We start from the raw sequence: 12927 nt of genomic DNA on the forward strand, positions 1-12927 counted from the left end.
GGAGACCTCATCACTCTCTACAACTCCCTGAAAGGAGGTTTTAGTCAGGTGGGGGTCGGACTCTTCTCCCAGGCAACCAGCAGTAGAAGAGGGCATGGTCTTAAGCTCTGCCAGGGGAAATTTAGGTTGGATATTAGGAAGAAATTTTTTATGGAGAGAGTAATCAGACATTGGAATGGGCTGCCCAGGGAGGTGGTGGATTCACCATCCCTGGAGGTTTTTTAAGATGAGACTGGATGTGGCACTTAGTGCCATGGTCTAGTAACCAAGGCAGTGTTGGATCAAGGATTGGACCTGATGATCTCGGAGGTCTTTTCCAACCCAGCTGATTCTATGATTCTATGATTCTATGTAGTATCTAGATAAACAAGCAAACCCCATCATCATTGTGAATCAACAAAACCAAAATCCTACACTCATCATCATCATGTATGTGAGCAACCTTGGACTAAAAGCATAACCTCACCCTACTGTCATACCTCTTTTCCTAATGGCAGTACATGTGAGAGCTGAAAAGTTACCTGGGTGTTTCCATCACAGTAACTGCCTCATGGGAAACTAATAGAGAATAAAAATAAAGGGACTATATTTAAAAATAGATACACAGAATGGAGCTTTCAGAGTGGAGCAATCAGAACAATCTTTGCACAGCCCCATGGCACCTAATATGAATAACCATGAGAACAAAACCACCAGCAGCAAATAGAGTTTAGAAAAATCAGGTAATTAATTTGATGTCTGATAATAAAACACAGGCTGTCAGTTTCATGATGGCTGTGGAAAAGTTAACTGCAAAAGCTACTTCAAATTCTGACACAAAAATATTAAATACAATTTTTCCAGACAATTGTAACATGGGCAAAATATATAATAAAGTGACATAAAAAATTAAGCACTATCTTGATTCCAGTTTTGGTTGTGAAAATGATACTATTTTATAGAATTTTGATAGCATTAAAAAGTAAAAAGAGTTCAGATCAACCACAATGGAAATATCTTGTTTAGTTCCATTAGAAGTTGACAAATTCATTAAAGACTTATAAAATATAATATAGCAACTGTGCATTTTAACCTCAAAGTTGAAAAATGCAATAATATACCAATTTGCAAAATATATCTAGTTTGTGGTAGTCAGTTGGCAGTAACTACTGAAGTTACAAGTTGCCAGTAACTTCACCTAATGAAACAAGATATCCTGAATATTATCCTAGGTTTTGACTGTTCAGTAGGTGTTATTTTAAATGCCATGGCATTCTAATCTGCCATAGATGCAGATGTTTCAATACATGTAGGAACAAAAACTAACAAAACCGATGGGGCAATTAGCAAACTAATTCAACTGTCGAGAAACAAAGTATAGAAACTATTGCTGCCTTGATAAGCAGTCAAGCTTCTAATTGCTGTAGCACAGAACAAGATAGGCCATGGAGGATGCCACATCAAGCTGGAAAAGAAGGCATAAATAGTTAATGTCTTTCCCCACCCACTATTTCCAAAGGTGTTTAAACCCATAGTTCACACTACCTCAAAACACAGTTCATATTAAAGTGTCATTGATTTGAAAGGGAATATCCACCATTCACAAAGTTCTTGTCCCATTCATCTCTCACAAAAAGTGCTGGAGTCATGGGCAGTCTTGTCTGCTGCCCTCCCTTCTGGATCAAACACAGTTCTTCATCAATGGAAAAACATTTCTTTCCCTCATGGTACACATTCTTGTAGGTCATCAAACCCATTTTAATGCTGTCACTTCTGGTTGCTCCTGCAAGATGCCATTATTTATCCTGGTCTGTGCTGGGCAGACAGCCCCCACACCAGTATAGAGAGATCACTCAGTAAACCTCACCTGGTAACTCATACCTGTCTGCCTCAAGTCATTATGATACTACAGCTTGAAGAGCTGCTATATTAAGAGCTGCTGTTTGCTTGCACTGTATTTCTCAAAGCCAGGGGATGCAGATGGCAAAGTATGTCAGCATGAACCCACAGTGGAACTACAACCACTGCCTGGGCTTGCTGCAGATAAGGCATTTGCCTATGGGAATGGAGAAGGGCAAATTACAAGGAATAGCCTTGCTACCTCTGCAAATTCCTTAACAGATGCTTGCTGCAACACAAAATTGTCCATATGTTGGAGGGGACCAATAAACCATTTTTTCCTGTAACAGTTCCTCTACTACAACCCTGACAGCCTCCCTGTGCCCAGGCTCCTGAAACTGAAGCATTAATTTCCCTGGTTCCACCCAATTCTTTCCGGAAGTCCCCAGAATGGAGGGTTGCAATTTGTCAAAGAAATAAAAGGCGTAAGGACCTACTACACCCAAAATGCAAACCAAACTTTCTCTAAACTTACTGAAACTATTCATAGCCAAGCAGAACTTGCAAGTGAAGGCAATAAACGTTAGGAGTGGCTGAGTGGGATTGGGAACCAGCAAGAATCCTGCTAATGGGATACAGTGTTTCTTACAGTCCCTAAAATTCCACTAAATACTCTTCAGGGCTGGGCATGTGGAGTGTTTACTCCTGAGGAAGAGATATGAAAGACAGACTGCAAGTCTGGTGCCACTGAAAAAAAAAAAGGCAGCAGCACATGCTGAGAATGTGGTAGGGAATACGAATCTGCCCCTCCTGTTATCGCCTGGATCTCCTTTACACAGAAATGCACAAAGGCAAGGGCAACCAACACCACTTCAGCTCTGCTCACTTTGGTGTTCCCTCTGGGATAGCACCCATTTGCTCTGCTGAACCTTCTTCCTCAGCTTCGTGCTTTTGTCATCATAATCTCCGGATCTCTTCGTGTGATGTGTGTGATTAGTCTCTTCCCACCCTACAGGCAAGAAATTCCTTCCTTCCTCCTGCTTAAATTGTTCCTGAGGACCTTGTTGGTGAGGGCAAGCTCAGTCTACACAGTTCTGTGACATACTGAGGCAAAATGCTACAATCACATGGTTTGTTAGGGAAAAATCATTCCTTTGTAGGCAGTTCGTCTGAATGATGCAACACAGGTGCATATCAATCCATGTCAGTGACAGCACTTCATGCATCCCAGAAGAAGCTCAACAAAATATGGCCTAATGCTTTTACAGTACACAATCTGTGGAGATATGCTATATTTGCATATATATCTATAGATACTGAAGTATCAGTCTTCATAAGCATCAGCAGAAAAGCCTGTAATCCTGGGAAATGATCAAGGAATACTACCTGGCTGTACTCAGATAAGACTTAAATTTTCTCAAACCTGAAGCACTGCAGTTTGGTGAGTGATCAATTTTTCAATTTTTTTTTGGAGGGATGGTATGGAAGGAGTCCTTCCTACTTTCACTTCACAGAATGACTTATCACTTTTGGATTTGGTCTGCATCCACCAAAGAGGAGAAATGGAGGTGCAGTGGCTGGCCGGTTGGTAAGACTCTGGCAGGGATTCCTGAGCTGCCGCAAGTCCATAACAGCAGCTTGCTGAGATGGGAAGTGGAAGGTCTTGAAAGTCTGCAGACTTGGGCAGGACTTGGCTACAGCACTAGATACTCCTGCTGATAAAGTGTTCTGGACCTAGCAGCATGTCCAGGGGAAAAAAAATCAAAAAAGAAAACTGTAATTTGGCTAATTCCATTTAAAATTCTGACACATTTTCTAGTGAGTAATTTGTAAGCCATGCTACAGCATTCCTTTTACATCTGCAAGGAAAATAGTCCAGTGGAGGTCATCATCCACTACTTCATTGGTGGTAATAGGCAGAAACTCTTTCATCAGAAAATAGCAAAGCAAGTTGGATTTCCACATAGGCAGCAGCACAGGTACGTTTTCTGCTCTCTGTTTTGATCAGCCAGGATGACACTGGGCAGGAAGATTACTAAAATTACTACCTTTAAGTAGCAGGGAAGTGTGCAAGCAAATACTTGGCACCCAGCCCTCCTCCAGCTCCAGCTTACTGTTGCTCTGCTGCTGCTCCACTTTGTCATAGCCCTGAGGTCCTCCTGTCATCTCCCACGGTCCCCTGGCCACTGGGGGCCAGTGCCCAGTGACAAGCACCTTGCTGCTGCTGTGTGACTTCATAGCTCAGGCTTCCGCCTTTCCCTATAGCTGCAGCTTACAGATTTTTATCACTGTGAGTACAAAGTCTTTCTGAGCTCTGAAACACTCAATAGTGAGAGCTAATGCCCTGACCTGATCTTCTTAAGCACCTTATTCCTTGTGCCTTGACACGCTGTCACCCCACCCCCATTTTAAATAGTGCAGGGTCATGCTGTGAACAGTAACATATGTCTCATTGCCTATACCCTCTGGAGAATACATAACACCGGGAAACACAAGGAATGCATATGGGGTTTGCCCTGCATACCCTCAAACCTCAGATAAAAGTAGAGATAATCGTTTAGAGCTTGAAAGAGTCTAAAGTCATTGTTACTTACAGCAGAAACGCTTGGCAGTCCTCCTGAGCACCTTTCAAAATACAACAGCACCTATGCTGATCATGGGGGTTTCTTCCCAGATTTCACAGGAGTCTGTTAGCCCACACTTTCTGCATTTGTTGTTGCAGCATCCTTGAAGAAGGGCCAGTTTCTTCTTTTTTGTCTTTCATATTTGGTCAAGTGTTGAAACATATTTTTTTTCCCTGAAATTCATTTTTCCTTTTTGCACTTCTTGGAGGGAAGTGTTGGATGAGACGGGCCTTAAGACCCTGGGATAGGAAAGTTACAGTAGTATTACAGGACAGAGAAAGCTATCGAGTCCTGGATCACAACAATGCGTGTTATCATTTGATAAGATGTCAAACATTTTATGTCAGGAGTAGCTGTAACATTTTTAGAGCAATAATTGGGGCATAGCAGGAAATGTCCAACTGCAGCTCTCGGGATTTGGCCCTGCCTGTCATCCCAAGTAGTTGGCCATAGCCCAGGCTGCTTTAGTTCCACAGGCCTCACAACTGTTGTAGATTATTATTTTTGAAGCAGCATGCAATAAGGACTCAGGAAGAATCCAAATTGAACCTAACTGGTCTCAATTATGACCTGAATTTCAGCCAGACAAGCACATCATCATTTTGCAGCTACTCCACTGGTGACTGAGATTGACTTCACAAAACCTGGAGCTTCATGAGCCAAAGCAGCGAGGTCTGACTAATATCCCTCACCCTAATCATTTGCACAGGTCCAGCTCTAACAACAAAGCTCTCCTTCTGCTAGCTGGTGATCACAGACAAGTTGCCAAATACTTGCCATCACATGCAACTGACACTGAGGGCAGTGAAACAACATGCTCTGTGCTAACTTACAGAATGATGGGGGAAATCCTTTCCTTTTGATACAAAGGTCTTCTCTTCTGATCAGATGATGTGGAGACGTGCCTCCAGTCATCCAAAGAAAAGAAAGCAAGAAGTCTGATTTATGCACAAATCTGGATTGCTTCCTGTATGCCTGTGATTCACAGGTAATATACATTTAAATATCTTATACCTCTCTTGAGGAAAGTCAGGATGTTATCCTTCTTTCAGAAAAGTTAAAGAAATGCCAGCACTTGATGTTTTTTAGCTTGCAGAAAATAATTGTGACACCTTTTTTAAAGTCAATACCAGCCCCATGCAGTGTCTCTTTTCATAAGGCAGAGAAAAACTCTAAATAAATCTCCATCAGGGATGTCTTGTACATCCCTGAAATCCCAACTCTGGCAGTGGCATCAGCCAGCACCCCTGTGGCAGCTCAGAGCTTGCAAAAACAGTCATCTACACTGTTGCAATTTGTTCTATATCTTTCTTTCGTCTCAGCCACACCTGAGATATAATGAAAGAGCTATGTCTAGCCCATACTTATATTCTCTTTCATCACCACCAGCAAACTGCCCTGCAAGGATATGTAGCTCTCCTGGTGATGCCAAGTCTCATTATAGCTCCAGCTGCTGCTGAAAATGAAAAGCTTACATAGGCTGTGACACTGGTAGAACACAACCCCTGCTGCCATGCTGAGTGGTCGCAGAAGGCATTTGTCTCCATTTCTCCTGGACTCTCCACAGTGCTGGCCCCAGAAGTAGATGGGAGAGCCACAATGGACAACTCCAACACCCACGGCCTACTACACCTATGCACCACCCCACGCTCCACCAAAATGCATCAATGCACATGCTGCTGTGGCCCCTCAACAGCAACTCACTCTGCCAAGGACATGGGACAGCCCCAACAGGGCACCTTGTCACTTGTCACTGACAAGGGACACCTGATTGCACATGTGGCAGCAGCAAACATCTCGTAAATTGAACATGCCTACTGAACTGCCTCTGCACATGGACTGCTCAAGTGGTCTGGAACCAGGGACCAGAATCAACTGGATACTAGTGCTCTGAGAACCTAATGTATTTTAAACATAAGCCATTATGAAGTTTAACTGCAGTACCACAGTACCGCTGCTAGAATACAACAGTTTGTAAACTTTCTTCTTTTGAATCTACAACATAACAGGAGAATGAGGGTTTTAAGTATGACTTTTAATATATGCTGTTATTATGTAATATATCACAAGCCCTTCAATTTGCCTCATAGAGTGTTAAATGGGTTAGAAAAATGGTTTCCAAACTGGTTGCAATTCTATCTGCACTACTCTGTCGTTTGACCATGCAAAGGAAGACTGTTAGAGTGAAACAAAGTGGCAAGAGATTACAGGGGTTTGCTGCAGCTGCTCCTTTTTAAGGAGCTGTCTTGAAAGTATAATTTACAGTCCTAAATCACTTTCTTTACATACCGTGAATGACTATGAACCTCCAATTTGGTAGTCTGTACTTTCTTAAAGATGGACATTTATAATTGAAGTCCATTCATAAAAATATCTTCTGAGACCCATCAGGTAGCACCTAATCCAACCTCAAAAGTTGTGGGGGTCAGAGGTAGGTTTGGGAACGCTAGCCCTTCATCGTGCCACTAGCTTTTACCCTCGCACCAGGTACCTGTGAGCTCTGCTTCTCTGGCCACCTCTGCACACCCCAAGCCCCTCCACTGACTGCCCCATTCCCTTCCCCATGTCACTGCCACATTTAGTACAAGGCCTACCTCCACACAGGCTGGGCTGGGATGTTGCTGCCACAGTCCCTTCTTCTCTCAGGACACCTCACAGGATGTGTAGGAGATATTCTCAGCTTCTGCCCCCCACCTCAGCCATAATCTCAAGGCAGAAACAGCTGCGGCAGCCAAACCCCATGGCAGGATTTGGCCAGGACAGAGCACTGGTGTGACCAGCACCCCTGTCTGCATGGCCACCTCCCACCTAGGGGCTAAACACCGGGCCTAACAACAGGTTCATGCCAGATCTCTGTTACCCAAAAGACCATTTCCCTTCCACAACCTCCAGCCCAACACATTTTATTGCCAATAGCAACGAAGCGGTATCTGTTCACACAAAATACAGGTACTCCTAAATTGCAAAAAAACCTCCCAACCCCTCAGATCTCAGAGTAATTACTATGTAGACATGGAAATTCTTAATAACATGTTAACTATTGTTGCAAAGCTAATTTGTGGGAGTTCTCAAGCTCCATGTCAGCCCTGTGTATCTACTGGTTGGTATTGTTTAAAAGACAAAAAAGTTTAAAGCCTTTGCCTGCACACCAGCCAATTTTTATTCAATAAATCATCTAGAAGTAGAGCCAAACTGAAAAACTTCTGTCGTCTTATGCACCATGGAAACAAGAAACATGTCAATCTGCAATTACCTATTCTACATTCATTTGAGATCAATTTTTGCTGGGGGAATATAGCCAAGAGGATCAGATCTACAACCTGTGTTTGCCCATGTGAGATGGACAAAATTTATTTTTTGTTTCACTTTCAAATAAGTATAAATATTAAAACGTAAATCAGATTGATGCCAGGGTGCATCTTAAACTGCATTACAGTCTAATAAAGGCTATAAACTTTTATTCTCACGTAATTTCCTACATCAATGTCAACAAGAGAATATAAAAATGTTCATCCGTAAATTCCACTGTGATAAAACTGCACAGATTTCCTAAGTGATCTCATATACTCAGATTTTCTTCCAGAGCTGAAATATTGCTTGCTTGAGCACTATGAAAGCCACTTATTTTTAACAGCTCATACTAATTTTGTATATTTTCCCATAAATGAAACACTGTCACTTTTTAAATTGAGATAATCTGTCTGATAGACTCCTCTAGCCTGAAGGTTTATTGTTTTAATTTATAGCTTTTGTACCTTTCAAATGCTGATGCTCATTTGTGAAACTCTCAAAAACATATTTTAAAATCCTCAATATAGCAAGACCCTTAAATGTACTCATGTGCTTAAGCGTCATGAGCATCATGTTATCCCATTCAGCGGGATTCCCCAAAGCCTTACAAGGCTTAAGTGCTTTTCTGTGTCAGATTTGAAACTCTCCTGTTAATTAAGTGTGCTCCAAGCAGAATTAATGGTTACGACTGCCTACAGTGCTCATGGCAGCTCCTAGGCTCTCTAAGTTTTGACTTGAAACTTTATTAAAACAGAACAAGCAGTGATAGCACATTTTCAGTATCTCTATCAGTATCAAAAGGCAGGCAGAGCCAGGTGACATGGAAAGGGAAGGTTTAGATGTTAATTCCAGACACAAGAAGATTCAGCATGACAGGTGATGTAGTGGCAACTCTGCTTCTTTGCAAGAAGGTAGTAGTTGAATGGGATATGTAGCTAGCTCTTACCAATTATCTCCAGTAAACTCCTGATTTCATCAGCATGCCAGGCAGCCAACCTGGGCAGGTAAAGAGCAGACATATAGGTATGACTGAACACACTTTTACTGTATTTACATAATAAAATTGGGGTGAAAACTCTTTCCCATTTCCACTTATAACATCCACTTGACTGTGCGTCTTCATATGTGGTAGGAAGAGGTTTTGTGAGGCCCAATTACATGTGGCATCTGTAACTCAAACTACCCAGAACAACATTTACCAGAGAAAACCATCATTGCAGGTTATTCTCCATAAGTCTTCACATCCAAATAGAGTAACTTTCTGAAGGACATCTGTTATCCAGAACTAGTTATTTGGTTTCATATGGGCATAAGTGGATGAAACAGGAACTCAGATTATTTAATATACTCCCTTTTGGATTAAAATTCATGACTTTTTAGTTGCATTTTAAATATGCACTATCTGGCACAAAGAATATGGTCACAAAAACTCTAATACCAATCAATTACATAACATTTCCATAATGATACAGGAACACTGAGTATTCTCTCCTTTATGTACTTTCTTAAATCCCATACGGAAAAAAAACATGTCTTCTGTCTAGTTCTACTTGTGGCACTACCAGTCTGGCATTTTGCTTTCAGGTTCTGGTAACACCAGTATTGAGATCAAAGGTATTAAAACTTTGAAAATCTGACATGTTGTGTCAAATTACAAAGACAGTATCTGAGAGCAAATGGAAGAACAGACAGACTGAATTAAGTAGCAGAAAAAGGGAAAGGAACAGAATGATAGAAGGGAAGATAGGGACAAATGTACAGAAGTGAAAGATTAAGCAAATAGTCTAGCATGATCAGATGAGTATGAAAAAAAACATTAAATATAGTTGAAAGCACAAATGTAGGGATATAAATTCATACATAAAACATATACTTCAGATAGTGTGGGCATGATCCCATTAACACAACACACATACAAGATTTTATTCACAACATTTGCTTAAGTTAGAGGGTAATACTCATGTGAATAACATGTTCAATAGGTAGAAGGATTTGGCCTTTCACCATTTTTCCTTGTGTACATCATGTACATCTGTAAAACATTTAAGCAGGCATTTTGACTTTGAAGAAGACAGAACTTGGAAGATAATAGGACCTAAGGGAAACCCTTCCATGAAAGCTGGTAGAACTGCAGTTCTACAAAGAACCGAGAAGAATACTCTAAGGACTAATTATTTGACAATGCAACTAATGTTATTAGTTTGAAGCATAATAAAGTAAAAGCTGCAGTTTGCACAGATGTGGAATACTTGTCAGAAGAAAGCATAATCAATGTGTGAATCCGGAGTCAGGGAATCCTAATTAACCCTCTAACTGCTATCAGCAAGAAGGCTAATAGCAAGTCTGAAATGGTGTAAGTGACTTATCCTCAGGGGATTGCTTCTGCTAATGAGACTTATAGCTTACCTCACTTGTCTTTATAATAATGAGGCACCTTTATAGGGAAATAAGCAACTGGTTTGCCTAACAGTAGACACTGTTGTGATTCTCATGAGTGACTTTTCCCTGTGATACAAGTTATTTTCTTCATTCTATGGAAAAGAAACTAAACATCACTTTCCGTGAACCATTGGCAGGGCCAGGGATGGAGTTTATGGATCAAGGACATTTAGGATGACAGTACAATTTTCCTCTAGAAGATGACATCTGATACTCTTCTGGGAATAGTGTTTTACAGGATGTTAAAAAACATGAAGTGTAAAAAAAACCGAGAGATCTGTCTTTAGTAATACAATAATTAAACTTCTTACAAAGTATTCTCACTTTGAAGCTACAAAAAAAGGCATTTAAATTCATTATTCAAAAACCCATGACCTTTCTTCTCCAAGAGTTTCTGGCTGTGGATTACCAAAATGGTGCAAAATCTCAGTATTACACATATGGGTGCCCAAAATATATGGAGCTAGAACTTCCCAGTACTACTGTTATCCTGCCAGAACACCAGATTCTCTCTTCTCAGACGGTCCGGCAGACTTCTAGGCTGCTATCCTATCATCTCTATTCACCTCTGCCAGCACTGCACCTCAGCTTCATTTGAAACACTGGAAAGATGCAATAATATGCTTTCACAAGACTAAACAAAAAGGACAATCAATATTAAAACCAACCACTTTTAGAACAGTCCTCAATGGAGCTACATCAGCCTTATTTTTTAATGTCAGCAAGGTATCTATGTGTCAAAGTGCAGCTAGAAATACTTCTACCAAAATTAAACTACTCATTTAGCACTATCCACAGCAACTATTTATATTGGACCTCCCTGTGGAATATATAATTTGTTTCCTAAATAATATGAAATAATCCATTATTTAAATTATTTCAAATACAATGCTCAGAATTTGCAAACTACTGCAACACACCAAGTTTACTTACAGAAAGGATGGATTTCAGAAGTCCCAACATTGTGAGCTTTGCAGAAAATACGTTTTCCTTGAAATGGTACTTGAATATCCTTGGAGAAGGAATTACCTTTAGCCTATAAAATATAATTTCTGGCAACACTCCCTAAAGTAGAACACGCTTGCCTCTAAAAATAAGCCACAGTGCTATCAGCAGCACAGATTACTTTTTTTCTGGCAGAGAGAGTCTGATGCATCCAGAAATGACTGCAAGAGGAAATGACCAAGTGACTCCAGCAGTGGGTTCAGCCGCTCAGTTGAGTGGCAGCAACACAACCATAAGGCTGACAGAGCCTGTGGCCATTGCTCGTGGGTAGCATTGGCCACAGGTGACACTGGCCACGGGCAGCTGGTGGCATTCCCTGTGGCAGGGAGTGCTGGGGAGCAGCTTCTTGACCTGAGGTGGAGGCTCTGCTGTGACCACCCTGAATGGGACAGGGGGCAGGTGGTGTATTTCTCTGTGTGTGTGTAAATATGCATGCTTTCATATACATGTACATATGTGCATACATGCACATAGATATATACAAATATATATATACATACACACACCTATATACATATATAGAATCACAGAATCACAGAATATGCTGAGTTGGGAGGGACTCATCAGGATCATTGAGTCCAACTCCTGGCCCTACGCAGGACACCCCAAGAATCTCACCATGTGCTTGAGAGCATTGTCCAAATGCTTCTTGAATTCTGTCGGGCTCGGTGCTGCAACCACTTCCCTGGGGAGCCTGTTCCAGTGCCCAACCACCCTCTGGGTGAAGCACCTTTTCCTCATACCTAACCTCAGCCTCCCCTGGCACAGCTTCAGGCCGTTTCCTCGAGTCCTGTCACTGGTGACGAGAATGAAGAGACCCGTGCTCGCCCCTCTGCTTCCCCTCGTGAAGATGTTGAAGACTTCAATATACACACTCCTATATATGTGTGTGTGCGTGTGTGTGTGTGTATCTGTGCCTGTGTCGCTCAGTGCGTGTCCCTGTGCCACCCTTGCACCAGTCCCGGGCAGGGCTGACCCCGCAGCCGCCGCCTCTCCCGCCGCCGGAGGCCCGAGGCGGGTGGGCCTCTCTCGGTACCGCCCGGCGGCAGCCCGTCCCCCGCGCTGCTCGCCTGCACACTCCGCCGGGCGGGAGGCCCTGGGTTGGCCCGGCCAGGCCCCGGCCCAGCCTTACCCTCGCCGCTCTCCTTCTCCGCCATGGCAGCCGCCGGCGCTGTCGCCATGGCGACGCGGACCTGGCCGGGCCCGGGCGGGCCCTCTCCTGCACACACCAGCGGGGTGTAGGGCATCGCTCCCCGCTGTGCTAAAGAGATGGAGAACGTGCCCAAACCTCATGTCTGACCCCCACTGCACCCCACTGCCCTTCCAGCCAGGAATCAAGTTAAACCTGCCACTTAAATCTGACACGTCAGAGGACTACATTTCTCTTAAAGAGTTTTCCCAGCAATTGCAGAGATTTCTGTGTATCTCAGCTTTAAAAAGTGAAAGAACATTTTATTCTAAATACCATCGCACCGAAACAGCTAAAATATTCTGTCTTAGTGATATTAAATAAAACTGTGTAGTTTAAATTTAGCTGTGTGTTTTAGCACACAGGGTTGCGATGCCTGGTTCTTCTGACTCAAAAACAACTGTGAAAATAGAAAAAAATATTAATATTAATATTTTGGCAAGATGCAATCATATAGTCCTAGAAAATAAACATTTATGAAATTCCTAGGACTTAAATCTTGTCCTCACCACAGCAGGTGCTTGTTTGTCAGATATTAAATTTTTGCAAAGCCCGTGTGGA

At 42.2% G+C, this 12927-nt stretch overlaps 1 protein-coding gene across 3 annotated transcripts in view; it reads right to left on the minus strand.

Moving 5' to 3' along the window:
- Positions 1 to 12653, minus strand: part of EFCAB2 (EF-hand calcium binding domain 2) — a 32424-nt gene extending 19771 nt beyond the window's left edge. Inside the window, exons 1-2 of one of the 3 annotated variants that reach the window (XM_027683777.1) lie at positions 12310 to 12651; positions 8680 to 8729 (exon numbers count right to left, since the gene is read on the minus strand). In XM_027683777.1, coding sequence (XP_027539578.1) covers positions 8680 to 8729; positions 12310 to 12470 — 211 coding nt within the window. In that variant the 5' untranslated portion in view covers positions 12471 to 12651. Of the gene's footprint in view, positions 1 to 8679; positions 8730 to 12309 lie in introns of all 3 variants that reach the window. The other 2 variants (XM_027683793.1, XM_027683784.1) reach the window with 2 other exon arrangements.
- Between the last annotated feature and the right edge of the window lie 274 nt (positions 12654 to 12927).

Source organism: Neopelma chrysocephalum, unplaced genomic scaffold (assembly GCF_003984885.1).
Source record: "Neopelma chrysocephalum unplaced genomic scaffold, ASM398488v2 Primary Assembly neopelma1_23, whole genome shotgun sequence".
Lineage (NCBI taxonomy): Eukaryota > Metazoa > Chordata > Aves > Passeriformes > Pipridae > Neopelma > Neopelma chrysocephalum.